General features: G+C 40.9%; 1 protein-coding gene across 1 annotated transcript; it reads right to left on the bottom strand.

Moving 5' to 3' along the window:
* Positions 1-924: 924 nt before the first annotated feature.
* LOC134421154 (protein mono-ADP-ribosyltransferase PARP14-like) lies at positions 925-19,828 on the bottom strand. The gene is made up of 17 exons (XM_063161671.1): positions 19,623-19,828; positions 18,014-18,153; positions 17,897-17,930; positions 16,623-16,859; positions 15,835-16,071; positions 12,482-14,727; positions 11,756-11,986; positions 11,303-11,524; positions 10,798-10,861; positions 9,692-9,841; positions 8,932-8,994; positions 7,113-7,280; positions 6,782-6,994; positions 6,092-6,700; positions 5,423-5,568; positions 3,914-4,088; positions 925-2,297 (listed from the first exon to the last, which is right to left on the bottom strand). The coding sequence occupies exons 1-17, from the start codon at positions 19,813-19,815 to the stop codon at positions 2,011-2,013; spliced, it is 5,415 nt and encodes a 1,804-aa protein (XP_063017741.1). The 5' UTR covers positions 19,816-19,828; the 3' UTR covers positions 925-2,010.
* Between the last annotated feature and the right edge of the window lie 2,094 nt (positions 19,829-21,922).

The raw sequence follows: 21,922 nt of genomic DNA, 5'->3' as shown, positions 1-21,922 counted from the left end.
CCAGGGTGTTTCCCCAGCTCTGTTCCCTTCTCTGGACACACTCCAGCACCTAAATGTCTTTATTGTCGTGATGGTCCCAAAAATAAGCACAGAACTTAAGATGCTTCATGAGTGCCCAGCACAAGGGACAGTCACGGCCCTGGTCCTGTGGCCACACTATTGCTGATACAAGCCAGGATGGCACTGATCTCAGCCATCTGGGCATGGGCTGGTTCATAGCCAGCCATCTGTCAAACAGCACACCCAGCTCCTTTTGTGACTGGGATTAATCACACACAACACAGGCTTTTCCCAGCTTCTCAGTCCACAAACACTGCACAACAGAGGAAACCCCCCATTTCTGCTATGGAAATGACTGAAGAAACTTTTACCACCAGTGATGAAAGTTATCTGGGCTTTTGAGGTGCTTTATCTTGCAGCTCCTGCTGCTTTCCAAGATACTCAGGTATAAAGAGGGCCACACAAATACAAAGTGGTGTGTCCTGGCTCTCCCAGCTGCTTGGTGACAACAATGGGAGAAGCCGGTGGATGCCTGGTGCTTTCAGCTAAACCGAGTTGCTCTGGCTGCTACAGTGTTTCCATGACACAGAAAAATACCCCCAAAAGCAGAAAAATATTAAAGGAGTCCTCACCTTTTCGCAGGGAACAAAATCTATTAAGCGGGAGTGGGTAGCACTCTGCTTTGCTTTAAATGGGAATTTATGCAGGACATTTATTCATCTGAAGTGCTGCATGGGCAGTATGCTATGAAAAGCAGAAATTGTTTATATTGCAAACTTCAAATACTGTAAACCCTTTTCCTCTTTGCAGACAATGACAACATCATGACAAAATTTTAAGACATCATGGCAGCTATTTGCAGCACAGGTCCTTTTTTGGCTAAGGCAGAATAATTTCACCTGGAGGTTGTACACACGAAAACCATTTTGTCTTGGAAATCTTTATTGCATCACTGTAACAAATTCAAATATGAAGCAACACTTCTAAGTGAAGTGTGTACCTCTAGCAGCTCAGCAATACAATGTAGCTTTTTGAAACTACTTTTATTAAACTGAGTATATGGCTTTTGATTGGCAGTTTTAAGGTTAGGATGTGATTAAAAGCACTACTTGAAAAGATGCTATTATTTACAGTTTTTAGAGAACTTTAAAAATTTTTAAGTTGTTTAAGCATGTAAAATGAGTTATGCCTCGGTATTGACTCTGCAAATTGGTGATTCTACAAAGAGTTAATGATTCAGTGTCAAAAAGAAAAAAAATTTAAAGTCTCTCTTTCCAGTCTTGAAAATTGCAAAAGCAATTACTTTGTGGAAGCTGGAAGTAACAGGAGGAGACTACAATTGCCCTAAGAACTGGGTATGAATACAGTGATTTATACCTAAGGAACAACCAAAGTATGCTAGGGTAACAGACAGGTAGGTAAGGGGTCTGAAATAATAAATGCAAAGTGCATGTTCATATTGGCATTCTTTTTCTTCCAGACTTTTAGCACCAACAAGGCTGAGTGGATACCTAAGGATGACTGAAAACTCTGCTGGTGGGTGAGGTAATTAGAATCACAGCACTGCTTTGATTGCAAAAGACCTTTCAGATTCCCTCAGCACAGAGCATTTCAAATAAATTCTCACAAGAAAGTGCTTTATGGTGACTACTGGAAACAGGAACATGCAGAGGTTCTCTGACCTACCCCACACCTCTTACTGCTGGCCACAGGTAAGGCAGAGCAGCTTCCTCCTCTACCACTCCCCTCTGCCTCGTGCAGGAAGAAGTTAAAGTTGTTCTCACAGCTCTTGCCTACATCTCTGCATAACTGAACTTGAGATGTGAGTACTGAAATAGCATGCTCTAAAATATTTGCTTATGTTGGTCCTGTTGATAATTTGAAGACATATTTCAACACATGGATAGATCAATAAAGAAGAAACCTCGATGTAAAAAGAATTTAAAATTGCTCTGTAAATTCTTAAATGTAAAAGGCACTAGAATTTTCTAGACTATTAAGATCATTCTACTATTTGAAAGTAATACAGTATTGTGGATATGCCTGAATGTCACTAAATATGACAAACATTGTGGGATTAAACTCGTTATTAACCACACTGTCGAACAGGTCAGTAGGATCTGCTTGGCTCCTTGCTGGTGGAGCCTTCAGTCCTGCTCTCCCAGCACAGTACTGCCCAGTCAGGACCCGAGCCAAGTACATGTGCTTCCTGCCATTCACATCTGGAACAGAATAAATATCCTGGGCAGAGTAACTTGCATGGACAGCAAAGTAGGTTCCATCTCCAATGGCTGCAGCTGTTAGGTAGGAAAAACAACATTTTCAAATACAGTTAAGTGTTCTTATTCACTTCAGAATCTCTAAAACTCCTTTTTTTTTTTTAACTCTGCAGAATCTATAAACGTGGTTAGAGTTCAAACACAAAATTCTAGTACTAATCCTTTGTGTCAGAATAAAATATGAACCCACATAGATAGCAGATTAGTATCAACACCCAGGTTTTGACTTCTCTTTCCTATGGAGAAAAAGGCTCCTCTGTTTAACATAGTTTAGCCTGCAATCCATCAAACTGCAATTCTTCAGAGACTTTTGGACTTACACTTATATAAGTGTAATTATAGTTTTCTAGTCACACTTCTCAGCAAGTCAGAGAAATCACATGTCTTTGTTCAAGACAAATTTCTTTTTTCTGACACTGGTAAAAAGCTGTTCAGACCAAACAGGTCCTTCCTATCTGGCTGCCCTGATCTTTGGATACTTTTGCTTGGCTACTCAGCCTGACAGAAGGCAAGTATGCCTTCCCAATCATAAATCATAGCTGAGATGAAAAGGTGGATGTCAACACCCACAAACAGAGAGAGGACACGGGGATCTAGGGCTCTTGCTTCCTGAGTAAATCCAATCTCCTGACACTACCAAAGAGTAAGAAAACAAAGCTACATCTCCTCTGACCATGTTTTAAAAAGAAGTGGTGGCTGCATTTCCTACCTGTGCACAACCTGATATATTTTGTGTATGCTGGGCTTCATTTATTAAAGAAAATCTCAGAGTTAGTACCTCCAGAGGATCCAGACAGAGAAAGGTCTTTGGATCCAGACCACACTGAAGTATCAACTAGATATGAGTTAAGCTGCCCAGCTCTCTCAAGATCAAATCAGCCCTAGGCATGTACAACTCTGTCTTAAGGAAGAAAACATTAAGAACAAAAATTAAGGATTTCTGAAGTGAGGTTACATGGCCACTAAAATCAACTGGCACCTCAATTCAGTCCACGTTCCACTTCTTTGGATCCTGTCCTTCATCTTTGAGTGCTGCCAAATAATACACATAACAAGACTGTACTAGAAGTGGACAGAACAAACTTTGAGCTACTGCATAATATCTTTATGTTAAATATTTAAGTTGTCTTTAACAACTATTAAAGGCTAAGAGTTAACTAATGGATCTCACAGATTTTGTAAGCATAAAATTGGTACAGATGTGGGATCTTAAACTATCCTAATCTTTGGAGGCAACAGGAGAAGGATTTGCACTTCTACTTTGCTACCTGTCTTTGTCTAAGAGGAGAGGAGATAGCATCAGCTAGTGGCTGTTACACCAGCTAAGGATATTGAATAGTGTTCCTTGTTCCTTTCTCCAGGTAAATGACACAAAACAATTCCCAGAAGCTGCCCAGGCTTCATTTCAGAGCAGGGAAACTCTTTTTGATATCCTTTACCGGGTGGCATCCAGCAACAAGTGCTTAACTGAACAGAATAATCCCTCTGTCCATATAGATTAATCTCAGGAGTTGTTTATTATTGTGTTCTGTAATTTCATTCAGTTTTCATGTTGTGCTGACAGCACTATAACAGTGACACCCTGCAGCACTCATACAGGCCTTGGAAATTAACTGATTTGGATAATGACTCACCATTCTTTCCAGCATATCCACGATTAAATCCATAGGAGTTAATAAAACTCAATGAGGATGCAGCTGTCCCATGAAATAGCAACCTCTCATTATTTTGATTTTTGTTCTTTTCACAGATAGATTTTTTTTTTAATTGGTATGTCTGCCAGAGGATGCGATTTTGTATCCTTTCAATCTGCAAAATTACAAAATTAACTATATTTATATGAGGGGAAAATGGGGTAGGGATGAATATTTATCATGGCAGAAAAGCATTAAAATGAAATCAAACTGAAAGAATTAGAGCAATTTTCACCATGTCCTGGTAGCACAAGGTTTGGGTAGAGGGACTGAATATGTAAGCATCCTGAAAAATCACAAACCAAAGCAGCTCATAAGAGAGTTTCAAGCTCAGTAATTTTGGGTATCCATTTGTCTTGCCTAGTGTAGCAGGTACCCAGCAGTCATGGTAGCTGTGCACTGTCATTTCTAGGAACAGGCTGCTGTACCACTGCTAGAGGCAATGATGGAAGATGCCTTCTATACATCCTCATCATCTTTACTGATGATTTTCTCACTAAAGGACAGAGTGTAGCAATAGCATTAGGTTAAGTTTCTCTTCTAGATCTAAGCTTGCAAGTCAAAATTGCTTCCTGTAATGTGTAGTTTAGCAACCCACAAGAAATGACTCTATAAAAATCACTTGGTGGGAGGATGGATGTTGCTGGCTCCCTATGCCAACAATGTGAATATAGCTTAAGGGAAAGCAGTGTCTCCAACAAAGTATAATCTTAAAGACACTTCTGCAACAGCTTTGCATTTTTAACAGAAAAAGACATAATGTCATAAACTTGATTTTTTTTCTGTAATACATTAATATTTTGCTCTCTTTGTGTGTTTTCGTGACCATGCTCATTGAAGCTTGTGATGGAAGAAAATTTTTTAAGCACGTTATCCTCACTCCTAATTTGATTGTATTTTCTACTGTTTATCTCTTCTCTTGATTCAGAACAATTCCATCTTCTTCCTGGCAATTAAATCTCTGTGCATTGAGTTGCAGATTTCTAAATAAGCAGGATCAAATACTGACACTGGTTAAAACTGACAGGCAAGGCCTGGAAGGCTCTGGGATGACTGGGGAGAAGTTGTAAATTAGTCCAAAGCTTTATATCAGTCTGCAAGGACTTTGTATTTTTCTTTGTATCCTGAATGCATTTGCTCATGCCTCCATTTCAATATAGAATTTCCTAATTGGAAATACCATATTAGCTAGAGAGTACCACATGAATTGAACAAAGAGTCAGCCTGAAGACTGATGGTCACTGGTTTTGCACCATTACATGCCAGAAATGGCAGAATAGCTCTTAGGAAACTTGCTCTGATTTATATTCACCCTGTGCAGTGCTGGGGAGACTGACACACAAAGGGTGTATTGGGTTGCAGACACCTCATAAGCACATATTTAGGAAGTATATTGTTTCTTGCCCAAGCATTGACATTTTCCCCTCTCCCCACCCCATATGGTATCACCTTCTCTATGTTAAAATTCCTACATGTTGTCTTGAACATCTTCTCAACTGTTGTGTATTCAGGATGTGATGGCTTGAGCTCCACCACTTTGACCTGTTCATTCTGCATGTCTGTCCACTCCTTAGGCAGCTCTATTGACTGCACATCTGCAAAACAGAGGTTGCATTATTGACAGACAACTGGCTCAGCTCCATAGGCACATCTTACAAACCACAGAGAGGACCAAGAGGACAACACCTTCTGCAATACCTCATTCAACAAGTGCTCTTGCTCTTCCAAACATCACTGGTTCTGTAATACACTGTAAAGGCTTTCAATTTTGTCTAATTATCCCCATACCAATATCTAACAAAAACAAGCTTTAAAACTCCAGGAGAATTTTATGTAATCTTCATACACCACTTCCTTTGTCAGATTTAAGCATGAAATCTATGCTCACCAGTCACATATATGCAGACAATATTTGCACTTAAAACTGATGTTCTGATTTCACTCATACTTCCCACTGATTATGAAACTCAAAACTCCTGGCTGAGGAAAAAAAAAAGAAAAAGGGAAAAAAACTAAGGAATACCTTACTTCTTTGGGATACCTGAGCTTGCATTTATCCAAATCATCATTCAATAATAATTATGCAAGTTTTTTTTATTTAACAAAAGTGTTATTTACCTTCATTCTTTGTCACACGTTGAAGGATTCTAATTTTTCCTTGGTCATCAGTAGCCCTTAGAGTCTTCATATTCACCGTGTAGTTCTTATTTTTAATTCTGACATTCAGATTTGGCTTTTTATCCATTCTGGCAGACTCCAGCTGCATATTTGTCAGTTTATCAAAAGCAACAAAGCTATCATTTCTTCCTAGATACCTCCATTCTACCAGGTTATAAAGCAGTTCTGCCTTGGACTGCTCTTCTTCAGTAGACTTAATTTTTTGGACCATTTCTTGAACTTTTCGAGAAATGGAACAGACATCCCTGCTAATACCAGAAATTGTAATTTGAGGGGGAGAAAGCTTATTGAAAACCTCAATGGTGACTTGATTTCTTCTCTGGAGATCATCCAAAATAGCAAACTGCGTCTCATCAAAATTTTCAATTGCCTCATCTGAAATAGTGTTTTCAAACTGCTCCTTTAAAATTAAATCCTTTATCCAGGACTCAGCTGCATCCACCTTTTCTTGGCTTTCTCCACAAATTTGAAATGTGACTAAATGAACTTTCTTCTCCAAAATCATGGACTTTTTCTTCTCAGAAGATTGTTTTTTGCCCCAAAAAAATGCTGTGGATAAACACATCCAATTTTAGTTGTAAATAAAATAACTTCAGTTTTATTTGCCCATGCACACAGAAAACAACTTACACTTAAACATAGATATCCATGATTCTGATTCTGTTGTGGAAGAATCTGAATTTTCTCTTTTCTTCATGCTTTCATAAAAGTCCCTGAGCATATTTGTCTGGAAGATCACTATCTTAATTGTCTGTAAATGCTGTACTGATTTTTGTCTTGCAAATTCCACAACAGCATCCAACATTTCATCAGCTACCTTGGCTGAACTCAGTCCTGCTTGACCTAAACAAAAGGCACATATCAGTGAACAGTTTTTGTGCAAGTCTACTGTTACCCATATTAAGTTTGTCTGTTTCTGAACTGCCCCCATCACACATTGCTTTCCCAAGAAAACACAAACCTGTTCCAATAGCTGGGAAGGCAACAGATTTGTACGTCCTTTGTTCACACTCATGAAGCACTTTGGAGACCTGACTCTTCACCTGGTTATCAGTAATCAAATGGATGATTTTACTGCACAACAGGTTCCCACCCTGTGTTGTAATAAAGCCACTTTGGTGCTTCCCAGCTGGAATAGAGAAGATAAAGGAGGAGACATAATATTTACAAAGTGGCAATCTCTTTTGGTAGTATTTTCTGTTATACTGGTAGTACAAGACAAGTGGAAAAAGCGGAAAGAAATCCACTGTGAGCTATATTATTGTGGGTTTACTTGATTCTGGTTTTCTTTTTAAATAATCTGCAGAGTTTCTTTGAGAAATTAATTCAAGTAAATGTGTGTTTTCTAATTTCCTGAGACCTCTGCTACAAAGTATTTTCCTATTAAGGACAATATAAGAATTTATGATGACTTTGAATACATCTCACTTCTACTTAAAAGCATGCCAAATTAATTGATATGTGAAAACCTCTCTTAGGCAACTTATTCCTTAAAAGCCTGAATTCTTATACTGCAGCAGAGCTGAGTGGCTAAAATAATATCATTAAGATTATGACCAATTGATTTAAGAACAATATGGAATTTTTAAAAAGATGTTTGTGATTTCTCAGAACACTCATGTTTGCTTACAAAATGGAGTCATATTGTGAGGATGAATGGACTGATGAGCACAGAGTTCCAGACCACCTCACAGATCACAAAGGTAATGACTGTAAGATGCTCTGCAAGCGCTGAGATCAGACTGATAAATTTACTTTGACAAAAAGCTTTATCTGCCAGGTGATTTTCTTCTGACTCTCAGGATTTTCTGAAGAATATTTTGTACATGAAGGTAAAATGTAATTTGGAACACTGTAATGGGGTTGTAGGTTCCTGCCAACATTATCATTTCCAACATCATCATGTTTTGTCCATTCCAACAAAAAAAGTAAAAACTGCACTGGCACTAGGAGATTTATTTTAAGTTGAGGGTAAGGAGTATTTCATAGTAGTATGTTGATAAGGCCTTGCTCTGTGGTGGAGTTTCCTTGGGAAATGAGCAGGGTGTAGCACTGACTGGGAATGCAGGCATGAGCATATTTACCAAACAAGTTGGAGCCAAGGCTTTTATCTTGTCCCCTACAGAGTAGTTTGGAAATCAGAAAAACATAAAAACAGCTCTTTGAAATGAAAGAACAAGAAAATAAGAATCAGTGTAATAGTTCTAAGAACAGAGACATTTGCCTGATTTGAAGTTAATGATAAATGTGTTTGTACAAACGTTCCTACAGAGCCAAAGGCTGGGAAAAAAATCCAGGAAACTCCATCTTGAAAATCAGTTTCCAGATTCAGAGCAGGCACATTTAGGTTATGCATCTAAAATGTCCCTTTCTGTGCTTGCAGAGACCAACCACAACGAGCTCCAATTTTACTGCTCTGCTGGTCTGGCAGAATGCAGACTATGGAAGAACTTATGATCAGGGTTGTCCTGATTTCAGCTGGGATAGAGCTAGTTTTCCTCCTAGTAGCCACTTCAGGGCTGTGTTTTGGATCCAGTATGAGAATAAAGTGTGTAAACACAGATGTTTTAGTTATTGATAAACAACTATGAAAAGAAAAATTCTCCAGGTAATATGTCAAAACAAGAAGGGGACTTTTCAAAGCACCTAAAAGTGAAAGCTGTATTATTCAGATAAAACAATTATGTCAGAGTAGAGAATTATAAAGCAACTTTAAGTTTTCAGAGAGAATGAACACAACAAAAAAAGAATTATCAAAAAAATAATAGGCTTTAACATACCATATTGAGCACATTCATTTGCTACCTGGGGACCAGCAGCATCCATAATTGCTTTGAAGACCCCTTAAATCACACAAGAAAAGCACACACATTCATTAAGTCTCCACAATTATCTCTACTCAAAACTCTACCCAACTTCTGTACCCTACAAATACCCTAAATTGCTTTATGACAAGATACCACAAAGTTCAAAACTGTGACAGTTTCCCTAAGTACTGTCCATGACACACAGCTTTGGCTGCAGAGAGAATGTTTCCTTCACTGCTGGTTAGAAGTCATTAAAAACTCCTATTTCATTGTTTCACTCACCAAACCCATATGTCTCTCACCAAACTCTCCAATGGCGTTGAACTGGTATCATTTGGTATCTTGCATGCTTATAATTCACTATAATTAGTGAAAACACTCTGCTTCTTATAGGGTAATTTTCTTAACCAGAGCTTTGTCTTCCAGTGAAACAATTTAGGATACGAGCATTTTTTTAGAATTATACTTAGTCTAAAAATTCCATTTAAACACTTATGGTTTTAAGCAAGAAAAATATGGTCAGAAGCCTTCTGTTTGAAAATTAAATCAAATATTCAGGACATGTAAAAAACCTGTTTAAGATCTATTTCCCAGCTAATCATAACTCTTTATGAAAATAACTCATGTGAAAAATGCTTCATAAAAGTTTCCCTTGTGGACAATTCTTTTCTGTACCCCCTTCTAAAAATTAGCCCAGATTTATTGCTAAAGAACTACATATTCAATATATTACCTGCTTTGGCATCAAATGTTGAATTTGCTATGTTTACAATAATCTCTGTATCCTCCTTGGTAATATCTCCACTAAGTACTTGCAGTGTGATGGAACCAATCTTCATTTCATGAGCTCCCAACAGGTCAGTAGAAACAGGCTTGATGAAACCTGCATGGGAAAGAAAAATACATTAAATCACTTCTCCTTTAGTTTGGAGTGTTATTCTCTTCCACTGATTGAAACTCCTTATCCTTTTAAGGAATACGCTCTAGATCAGTTTGATGGATGTAGAGTGTCTCTGTTTTTCTCTTTATTCCATTTCTGAAAGCTGAGAGGTACAGTATTCTTCCTGTTTGTGCTATGGAAGTGAAACCATTTCTATTCCTGTAAATTTATGCAATATGAATTCAGAAAATGGCTTCAGGTTTATCTGATCTGACCAGCTCTGTAACAGAGTTTCCTGAATTAATTCTTACAAGAAATGGAGCATCCAACTTAAGTGTTGCCAGTAACGGAGATCAGATCACATCCCTTTTGTAAGTTATTTCATACTTACCTTCATGGATACAAAACTATTCCTTTCTTGTAGTTTACACTTATCTAACCTAACTCATATTTTATCTGCCCACTCTTCATCTCTTTGATACTCAGCAACTGAGGAGGAAGAGCTTTATATCCTTACAAATAAGCATCTGCCCTTGTTGAAGTACACACATGTTTTGGCTATTGTGTCCCACTGTTGTCAAGTAATAAATGGAAAGGAAATTATCCACTCTGTATATATAAATATATATTTGTAGGAGACTAAAGCTACAGAAATACATGTTATTTATGGCTGGTTTGGCCAAGTGATTGCAAATTCTTATATCCTTTAAGCAGGACAAACTACTGTGTCTCCTATCAGAACACCCTTTTTGTTTTGATAAGACCGGCCTCACTAAGAGTTCAGCATGCCCTCAACAAAAGAAATTCCTCCCTAAGAATTTTACAAATGACATTTAAGAATGCAAGTCCATTAGGAGGACAAAAAATGCCCTGTGCCCTGATGACATTTCTTTTGTTTCCTGATACACACAAAACCATGTAACAGCATTTACATTCTGCCCCACCTCTACACAACTTACTTGGCTGTGCTGCTGCAGCAGTGCCACTTTCACCTGCCCTACGTGCTAGTTCAGTGGTAAAAGCCTAAGAAGAGAAAAAAAGTATTCAAGATAGTATTTCACAGTATGTACACTGAATGTTTCTGTAATTAACATTAACAGTCTTGTAGCCTCTTGCTGAGACACCTCACACATTTTATAGTCATATTTAATTGTTAATAACAGCAGAAGGCCCAGTGTGGACAGTGTGATAAGAGCTCTGCATTGCTAGAACTCCTCTGGCCAAAGATGAGGAAGCATCTAAAGCATCTTCACAGTGCCAACAGCAAGGCCAATTTTGTCTGCAGCTTCTGCTTGCTGAGAGTTTATATTTCAGAGACACTGGAAAGACATCCCACTGTTGCTGGCCCATAGCAGTAAGAAAGTGCCAAATGATTCCCTTAGAAAGCAGTATAAGTAAAACAGATTATTAAAGTGTAACTAGAGCAGTATGTTACAAAGACAGATTTGTCCTGAGAAGAACTACCTGAATGCTATCAAGATCTTGTGGTAGCAAGAGAAAATGAACTTCCTGGAGATTCTTCAGAGTGTGACTACTACTGAACTTGAATACCACATCAAACATTAATTTAGAAACAAGGATTTTAGGAAATCCAAATCCTCCAGTCCCAATAGCTGGGAAAGTGATTGTTTTCAGTCCAAGTTCTTCAGTTTTCTTCAAGCAGAAATTGATTGCATCTTCTAGTTCCTGTAAAACACAGCAAAGGTACTTTTTTCTAAAGGCATAATTTATTATTAGTTCCAAAGAAACCAGTATGATAAGCAGCTCTGAGTGCATCAAGACATCTTTAAGGTCACTCCAATGGAAGAGAATGGAGTCAAGTCATCTAAATTAACTATATTTAAACCTGAAATTTCAGGCCACATCCCAAACAAATATATAGCTGGGGTGGATTTGGGGTTAATAATTAAAATATACCTTCTCTGTCTGTCCTCCACCCCACTTGGGCATTATGGCATGAAAGATAGACTTGCAGGCCATAGCATATCCACTGGTGCAGACCACACTCCCAGGACCTGAGTTCTGACTTTGTTTCTTGGTGTCAAACTCAACTTTGAGAGCTGGCCCAGCTCTTTCCAGCACGGCTTTGCAAAGAGGCCCCTCGCCAAACAGCAGATCTGTGCCAACGCTGTTGACAACAACATCCGTCTGCAACAAGATTACAATGAAAACAGCTACAGCTAGAATTCCAACAAAAAAATGCACCAAGATTAGAAGCCCTACCAATGCAACACACAGCAAAAGAAACAAGATGCCAGTGGATACCCAAAACAGCAGCCCAGACAGGTACCTATTTCCCCTAATATCCACACAAGACAGTTACTTTTACAAAGTACTTTAGTATTTCCCCTTTAAGAAAAAAAACCCCAACTCTTTTACTTGTTGGCCTTGGATCTAGGAAACAAACAAGATTTAGCTGGGAATTGAAACATCCTGAAATTCACAGCTGCCCTCTAGAAATGGCTTCAGTAATAGATTTCAACCTACACTCAAGTTTTGCAAGCTTGCATCCTTGTTTAGCTAGCACACAGCTGGTTTTCCTTATGTTGCAAGTACTTGTAAAACCTACTGTCTGTCCTTTTTCATTTAAACTGAGAGATCGTACCATTAAGTTAGAAAGCAGTCAGAAAAGTAAAGACTTACCACAGCTTCCTGAATATTCTTCTTCTCCACTCGGATGCAAAGTCCTTCATTTGTTGTAATCATCTTCAGATCCCCTTTTCTATTCTCCTTCTGGCTTTTGTTCGGCGTCGGCCATTTTGGGGAGAATGATTTAGCTGAAAATACTTTTTTTACTGTCTCACTCAGAACCTGAACAATTTCTTCTGAATTACTCACAAGATGGATCTCCTTCAAGTTTCTGTCCTCCATGAGTTCTTCCAAGGTCTCCCTAATGGAGGACACAATTGAATCCGCGCAGATCTGTGGTGGAAAGCCATAAATCCCTCCACTTATAGGAGGCAGAGCTATGGAACGATGATTGTATATATCAGCTAGCTGTAGACACTTTTTCACTGTCTTCTTCAACAACCACATGCACTTTTGTGATTCCCTCTCGCTCCACCTGGGCCCGACAGCGTGGATGACGTTCTTGCAGGGCAGCTTCCCGGCGCGCGTCATCACTGCGCCACCAGGCTGGAAATCCCCCAGCCTCCTCACCAGCTCATCACACTCCTCCTGCAGGGCTGGCCCAGCTGCTCTTGACAGCGCCTCAGCCAGGCCACCAATGTGTTTTAGTTTTTCATTAGATGCATTCACCACAACATCAACAGGGTAGTCACACAAGTCACCTCTATACACTCCTACCGTAATTCCACCTGGCAGGTTTTTTTCATAGTAGACTTTTCTTTTCACTTTATTACCAGCTTTTCCACCCTTCTGTTCTTCTTCTTCTTCTTCCTTAATCCTAATGAAACAGTTATATTTCTGCTTTGCTTCTAAAATACATAAATCTTTCCTGTCGATGAAGAACTCCTTTGCCCCTGGTTTATCAATTGGCACATTTTTTGAGTAAAGGGATGAGACAGTTTTTTCAAACATGGTGAATGCTTCTAGCACTTCTGCTTTTGGTCCCCTCAGAGAAATACACGGTGTCTTGGTGTCAAAACATAATGTCACACCTTTCTTCTTCAACTCTTTACAAACGCCAGACTTCTCATTCTCTACAAACTGCACTATTACCGCTGATTTAGCTGGGATTACTTCTTCAATGATTTTGTTTCTATCTACAAAAGCATTAAGTCTCTGATAAACCTCTGTTACAGCCTTAGAAAAGCCAGCAATAATCATTTTATTTTCTTTTCCAACAGACACCCAAGTGGTGACGATTTCTTGGGAAGAATTATATGTCTTGAGCAAGGAGAGAAGAAGATTGCTCCACTGATCCTTTTTAGTAACTTCACCATCCCCCACATTGATGCACTTGCTTTCTAAACCTGTTTTTATTTGCTTTTCTGCTTCTAGAAGATCTTTGTGAGCATCTCCATATAGCAACACAGTATCATCCTGAAGTTCATAAAAAGCAATAATTTTTTCCCTAATGAATAATATATCTGATGTTTTCTTATTATCTACACACTGTAGATAGTGGAAAACATGGGGGTCAGTGGTAACTGATGTACATGGCATACTCAATACCTTTTCCAGTAACTCAGCTTTGACTTTATATACTTCTGCAGGTAATCCACACAACTGAACAGTCCTTTTTTTGTCATCATAAGAGAGCTTTAGGCATGGATATTCCTTCTGAATATTCTCTTCTAACCCAGCATTGTGCAGCACAGCATATTTCCCTGGGATCACTGACACAGAAATTTCTATGCTCTGTTTTTCCCTTTCACTTCGCTTCATGCATTCCCTCACTTCTTTCTCTGCACTGTCCACTGCTGCTCTGTTGCCTGCAATCACCACCATCTCCTCAGAAGTATCAGTTATGATCAGAGCAACATCTTTTGACAACCTTTTCTTCACATCTTCCCAACCTGATGAATTGACTTTACATTTTATAGCTATGTAACGTGCCATGATACGCGAGAACTCAGTGGAAGCATCTTGCTGCCATGTCTTGAGCAACTTCATCATTGGCTTTTTCTGCTTGCAGAGAGATGGTGATGGGCACAGCATAACTTCTGGGTTTGCACAGTCTGCTTGGGGCCATTTGAGCTCAGAATGGCAAACTGCCATTTCCTGGTCTATGTCCTGGGTCAGATTGGCATGCCTTTGTAAAAACTGCCATACATACGGGTCAAGTGGCACCCCAATGGGGTCTGGCATCTTGAAAGCTGGTCTTTCTTCTCCATAGAGAGCTGTTCCCAGGGAGTGGTAATATGGATGCACAGAAATCAGTGTCTGGTCCAGCAAATGTTTCTTTTTCAAGACCGTGGTTACATCTGAAAGTCAGTGCCAAAATGTGCAAACAAACATAGATCATTAACTTTAAATCAGGCAAATGTCTCTGTTTTAGAATTATTACATTGATTTTCCTTTTCTTTCATTTCAAAGAACTATTTTTATGTCTTTCTGATTTCCAAACAACTCTGCAGGGGACAAGATAGAAGCCTTGGCTCCAGCTTGTTTGTTAAATATGCTCATGCCTGCATTCCCATGCAGAGCTACACCCTGCTCATTTCCCAAGGAAACTCCACCACAGAGCAAGGCCTTATCAATATACTACTATGAAGTACTCCTTACCCTCAACTTAAAATAAATCTCCTAGTGCCAGCACATTTTTACTTTTTTTTTTTTCCATTTTTGTTGGAATGGACAAAGCAAAGAAATTATAATGTTGGCAGGAGCTTAAAACTCCATTACAATGATCCAAATTGTGTTTTACCTTCATGTACAAAATATTCTTCAGAAAATCCTGAGAATCAGAAGAAAATCACCTGGCAGATAAAGCTTTTTGTCAAAGTAAATTTACTAAGCCAGGAGTCTCCTCAAAGATATTTACCAGAAGTTGCACTGGCACAAAAACTGGATAGTGATTCGAGGAACACAAGAAATAGTAACAAGATTTTTCTTTAGCTCCGTTCTTTCCTGATAATGAAGATATTTGACTTAATTAGCTTGAAATGAGGATATTGGACCTTATTTAGTTTCTGAAAGTTAACTGTGTTACTGACACTAAGTCATTGACCTAGTGACATTGATTCTGCTCGGTCCCTTTACCTGTAAGTACCATTAATTTTACATTGCATATACAAACCTCTGCAAATGGGGAAAGAACACCAGTGAGAAAAACCCATGGACAAGGCAGATACTAAAATAAATCTCTGGTAACAAAAACCAAAACAAACAACCCCCCTTCCCCCCCAATAGATACTGAAGCCCTAGACATGCAGCAGTATTTCTACATGCAGAGCACTTCCTAGGAACAGGACAATGTACACTGACTTCAGTAACAGAAAGCCAGGCTTCTCCTAATGCCCATATTTTCAGTAACTTCCTGGCAGGTTATCTGCCTGTGAGTACCTTGGTCAGGCAAAGGACAGAATTACCTTTGTGGTCACAGAATGTAATGATGGCTGAGTTCTCCTCAGGGAAGAGCTGGACATCTTCCACGGGCCCCCCTCCGTTCCGTGTGCTCTCAAAGTACACTGTGAGGTAGTCTGAGGAAATGCTCTCTGGTAGGTTTTCAGCCTTGATGCTCTGTGTTGATTCTAGAAGCCAGGCAGTCATGTTGAATTCTCTGACTCTCTTGTGCTGTGAACATTTTTCGACAAGTTCCTTAGTATCTGTAAAGAGAAGAGCAGTAAGAACTGACCGTGTTTTCCTGTGTCATTATCAGCACTGGCTATCACTTCAGGCAGAGAAATGAGCAGAGTCTACTCCCTGTATTTGGAACAAAACTGACTCTGGTGCCAAATAACTCTGTGTTGTAAAGAAACAGGAAAAGCACACAAGCATGTTACTCTCTGCTATTCACTACCACTATGTCTCTGTTCCCATCTCATAAGTTCACTGTCTTCTCTAAAGGAGACTTTATGTAATCCCCACACTCAGTGCACTTTCAATTCTTCTTCATCTAATCCAAAATAAGATAAAAGCAACAAAGCATTCTAATCCAATTTCAGTAATAAAGATACCACCATTTTCTTTTTCCAGTGTAACATTTGGATCACAGGCACTTTTTTGGGGCTGCATATAATGACATTTTTCTTGAGAGATTGCAATCCAGGTGCTTTTTTAAAAACAGTCTGGATCTCTAATGGCAGGGGAATCGAGCTCTGAAAGCTATTACTCATTCTTATACATGGAAATTAATAATGGTGTCATCCTGTCTTACCAATATTTTTTAAAAAGGTTGCTACAGCAACATTTATTTCAGGTATCAGTTCAATAGTAAAGTCAGCATCTACAGTCAGGCCACTGATGTTCTCCAACAGCATCTCTAAGCACTTTGGACTGCATCTCTCTATGTTCTCAAATACCACCGAAGGTGAGACCTCTGTAGAGTCAACCTCCTCCTGGAGTTCACTGTTTGGAACAAGACTCTCTGCTTTCTTCAAGGCTTTTGTATCATCTGCAGCAGAAAGATAAGGCACATAAAATGTTGGTAGGCATTTCCTGGAATGAACAGATTCTTCTTACCCTTTCTCTCTTTTCCTTTCCCAAGAAAAGAGATTGTTAACCAAACATACATTGCAGGGTACCACTGAACATTTTGAGATCCAAAACAGCCCAGATGCAATATTCAGCAGGGCTGCAGGCAGCTTTTTTGGTGGCACAAAAACAGACCAATGTCACTGGTATGTCTCTGGTCAGAGACTAAACAAAACTAAAATCCATTGAGATAACAGACCACAGCTGCTCAGATGTCAGTAAGGGTTGGCAGAGACCTTGCAGCCTCTGCAGCTGTTTCTCACCCTGTGCAGGCAAAACAAGCCTAAACATAGCTCAAGACATCCACAGGCACCACAGGTAGCTTTGTGTGACTTGGTGTAAAGCCTCCTGATGACCACTGTGCCCTGCCATCAGTGCAGCATGACAGAGCTGGAGGGCCCGTGTGCACAAAGGGCTCACAGGGATGCAACAACATCTTGCAAATAGAAAATATATCAGAGGTGCCCACTGAGTATCCCAGAAGTCCAGGGTCTGCCAGGGGCAAGCACGTCACCAGCTTTGCAAAGAGATGAGGGCAGAGGTGAATGACCAACAGGCTGGCTCTGCCTGCTCACTGAGGTACAAAAACTACTGATACCAAACCCATAACATCTCCAAAAGACAGCTGCCTTTCAAGGCCTACCACCACCACCACCAAGAAGAAAACTAAAGAAATAAGAAGCAACAATTCTTCTGATGCTCATTTCTAATTTCTAGACCAATGAAGGAGTAATTTCCTCCACTCTGTCCAATGAAGAAAATACCAAAAGCCAAAACTGAAAGCGAGGCTGACTCAAGGAAGCAACTGAGAGCAGGATCTGAAGATTTCCAGATTCCTGTCTAGTATAACTACAAAATAGATGACAACTTAGAGAACTGGAGGCCATGTGTGGAGAAAAGCACCAACACTTTTGTTTTCTGAAGAATCAGCACATACAGTGATGGATAACTTTTTACCTTTTGTTTGAAGGCTGCTCATAGCATCCAAAGCCTAAAATAAAATGAAAGCCAAACATCAGTGACAGATTAGACACTCTTACCACTATTTCAAAGCTCTGGTTAATTTTTATTCACCTTTGTGGGAACTGATTTTTCTTCAAATGTTTCCTCTTTAGTAGCTCGTGCTGTTTCAGACTCTGTGATAAACAACCTCAGTTTTCCTTCTCCTTCCAAATGCAACTGATGAGACTGTCTCCTAAGAACTCGTTCCTTGACTAAATAAAAGCAAAAAAGCCCTGTGAAATTCTGAACGGAAACACAGCTTTACATTGCACGGCACTTTACCATCATTATGTCACTGTTGCAGTTTAAGAATGGTATTCTGCAATTTACTGTTTCCACTGAAAGGAGCCAGACCTCGCCGCTAGGTAGTGAGCTCTCCCCGCCATGGCAGGATGGAGAGGAGAACTGAAGGCACAAAAACGTTAAACATTACAGGACGAGATGAGAACAATAAACTACAAACAAACAGCAACGAAGTAAGAAAAATGAGCAGGAACGACATCAGTACTGATAACAGAGTGTACACGACAGGTGAACGACTCACGGGCCGCTGCTCACCCCACAACGCACTCGGCAAAAGCCGGAAAACATCCCTCCCTTCCCGTTCCGTGCTCCGCCGCACGGCTCAGGGGTGATCACATTTCCCCAGGGAGCTGGCTGTGCCCTCCCGGCTCCTGGAAAAGTTAACCTCAGCCGGAACAAGGATATACAGTCCCGCGAAATGAAAGAGCTTTAAACTCATAATGCTGACACAGAATGCACGGGGCTTTCTTCCTTGAAAAAAAAAAAAAAAAAAAAAAAAAAAGGAAGGAAGAATAGCAGAGGACATCACTCCCGCGAAAAACTGCCAGAGATGCAAAACTCGGTCTGTCACGGGTTCCATGGTGGTACCCGGAGAGGCCCGGTACGGGCCCCCCCAGGCCTTGAAAATCCTCTTCCAGACAGTGCCGAAATGGCTTGGGGCTGTATGTCCTGAACTTACCAGCAGGGAGAGCCAGCAACTGGGAAGCATGCGAAGGCAAGAAAAGGAAACATTGTACATAGGTCTCTGTGTGTTTCTGCACATACGCGCATGTCTATACATTTAACTCAACTGCAACTAAATCCTCTACCGGTTTCCTGCAAGTTCATAAAAATATGATGTCACATATTTAATATATATCTGTAACTAATCTAATTGTTAGATTAATATAAGATTTATTATTCCCAGTGCAGTTTAGAGAATATTACTGCACATCAAGATGAGTATGCATGTATATATTCCTCCTAGGATATATTTATTCACTTACAGCCTTTATGCCAAACACAAACCAGAGGCTAATGCTAAGCACCAAATCTAGGCATATATATAAGTAAATATCACATTCTGAGTTAGAAGGGACCCACAAAGACCGACTCCAACTTTTGGACCTGCGCAGGACATCCGCAAGAATCACACCAAGTTTACATACTGTCTATTCTATACTGCACAGGAGGGGGTGTATACGACATATTATATACTACAGATACTGCACATTACGTACCAGACGGGATATAGTATTACATGCAACAACCTTTTTTAACTTGCAGAAAGTTTAGACTTGCGATTTACGACCCCAACACCCCCGCAGGGCGCCCACACGCTAATCCCGGCCCCTGTCCTCGCCGGGTCCCCTCTCCCGGCCCCGGCCCGGCCGCTCACCCTCGGGCCGGGCGAAGCAGACGAGGATGGTGCCGCTGTCGCTCCCGGTCCGCAGCTCGCACTCGCCGCCGCCCGAGCGCTTCTGGCTCTGGAAGTAGCAGAGCAGCTTCTTCCTGAGCGAGGGCGGCGGCTCGGCGGGGCCCCAGTCCCCCCGCACCAGCAGCGGGAAGGAGCACGGCCGCTGCCCCTCCATGGCTGCCCGGCCGCTCCTCTCCCGTCGCTTTCGCTTTCGATTCCCCGCGCACCAGGGCGCGCCTTTTCCGGCAATCACGAGCCTTTCGCTTCTCCTCTGCCGCCTCTCGAGGTAGCCCTGCCCCGGGCCGCCTCCTCGCCCCCCCCCCGACACAGCTTCACACCAGCGCCCTTAACCCTCCTGTCCCCCTGGAACAACCAAAGCACCCCCTCGCCTTATCAATGCCCTGCTTGCCCCTCTGCCGGGGGCTGGCAGCCGCTCTCGCTGCTGTCCCAGGAGTTCTTCCACCCGCTCTGCAAGAGGACGATCCTCGCACAGAGTCGAGGCATTTGATTCATCTACAGTTCTGCACAGAGTGGGGGGCTGGGTGGCAAATCCACAAAGCCAGCACGGAGACTACCAAAACTTTAGGAAAAAGTGGCATTAATGTTCATTGGCTACAGGCTACATGCTTCTCTTTTTAATTAGTATTTTATCTTCTGTTGATTTACGATTCCCTTGCTTCTCATGCCAATTAGTTCACATGCTCAGTCTTTCTCTTCTTTTTGGGTCAGCGGGCTATGAGTTGGTGGTCACGATCTCCCCTTGCTGGAATTACCTTAAACCAGTAAGAGCTGATTCAGCATGCTTGCTGAGTTGCCTTTATTAGTTTCTTCCTTATCTTGGGGCTTCTGCCAAATGTCCTTGTGGCCTGTAAATTCTGCATTCTTTGTGCCCACTAGCAATGGTAAATTCTTCTTCCCAAGCCTTGTTAACCTCCTCCTAAGTCTCAAATCACTGAAACATGTTGAGCCCTAAACCTTAATGAGGCAATTCTACTAACAAGCAATTTGTTTTCCTAACACAAGGACATCAGTTAGAACTTACTTGCTAGCTACCTGTTTATTCGATGAAATCTCCTCTCTTGTTAAACTTGAGAGTGTACAAAGATCAAACACCAAAGAACATGGTTCCTGAAGGAAGTTTTTACATATTTCACATTTTGCGTCGTTGCTGCCAGAGGAACAAGATCAGGGTGGAACAATTTGTGTCAGGGGAAATTTAGGTTGGCTGTCAGAAAAAAGTTCTTCACTTGGAGGGTCGTTGTGCACTGGAACAGGCTCCCCAGGGAAGTGGTCACAGCACCAAGCCTGACAGCATTCTAAAAGGATTTGGACAATTCTCTCAGGAACATGGTGTGACTCTGGGGGATGTCACAGGGCCAGGAGATGCAGTTGATGATCCTTGTGGGTCCCTTCCAATTGAGGCTATTCCATGACTCTCGGTCCCTTTGTACACTCCTGCCTCTGGCCTTTGCCTGTTAGAATAAGCCCATTTAGAAAAGCAGCATCTGTCACTCATGGCCTGCACAAAGCCCAGGGTGACAGGTTTCTGCTCCAGGCTTTATGCCCTAGACACCTGTAAGAAAAGCACTGGTGAAAGACACCTTGGTGTCCTCTGCAGCTTCTTGTGGCGCTGGGGAAGCTGAGACCTGATGCAGTGCTGGCTCCTGGAGAGAATGGTCACACTGGTACCAGTGACACATCAGCAGCAATGAGGCACCTGGAGCCATCTCCTCTGGCTCCTGGCAGGCTGATGAACCACTGGCCACAGGTATTTGTTATGGGGATTTAATAATTTTATCCACTGTATAAGCAAAACTTAAAGACTTTTGGCCCCCATACCAATACCTTGATTTCCAGCTCTAGGTTAAATTGGTTTCAACACACTTGAGCTCAACAGTCAGCAATTTTCAGTGGTCAAAACCAGAACTTTTGTAACCACTGAAAAAGGTTTTTTTACATAGTAAAAAGCAAAAAAAGCCCAAAAGGAGCAGCTCCACTGCTGTCACAGAAGGATGGGATGTACAAATGCACAGCCTGAGGTTTATAGCTCTGAGATACTTGACTTGCATATTCGTGTTATTTCACACCCCTTCCCTAGAAAAGTGTCCCTTGGCCACAGTTACCCTACAGCACCCAGGGTAAAACTGAAACAGTAACCTAATTATGTAAAAGAAAGCATTAGAAGATTTTTTTTCTTAATCATACAACCAAGTAAGTCAAACCCAATACATTCAGAGGAGCCAAGGGCTTTTCAAAGTTGTGGGTGCTAGAAAGCAGCAGGG

Source organism: Melospiza melodia, chromosome 8 (genome assembly GCF_035770615.1).
Source record: "Melospiza melodia melodia isolate bMelMel2 chromosome 8, bMelMel2.pri, whole genome shotgun sequence".
NCBI classification, from domain to species: domain Eukaryota; kingdom Metazoa; phylum Chordata; class Aves; order Passeriformes; family Passerellidae; genus Melospiza; species Melospiza melodia.
The sequence above is the reverse complement of the archived record's forward strand: the minus strand, read 5'-3'. Positions and strand labels throughout refer to the sequence as shown.

What these genes read in the sequence shown, in the direction of transcription:
- LOC134421154 (XM_063161671.1), bottom strand. Translation starts at nt 19,815, where the DNA reads ATGGAGGGGCAGCGGCCGTGCTCCTTCCCGCTGCTGGTGCGGGGGGAC. An exon ending in AACATTTGATGCCAAAGCAG is followed by an intron (nt 8,995 to 9,691) that starts GTAATATATTGA and finishes GTGTGATTTAAG; the next exon opens with GGGTCTTCAAAGCAATTATG. An exon ending in AAATGAATGTGCTCAATATG is followed by an intron (nt 7,281 to 8,931) that starts GTATGTTAAAGC and finishes TCTCTATTCCAG; the next exon opens with CTGGGAAGCACCAAAGTGGC.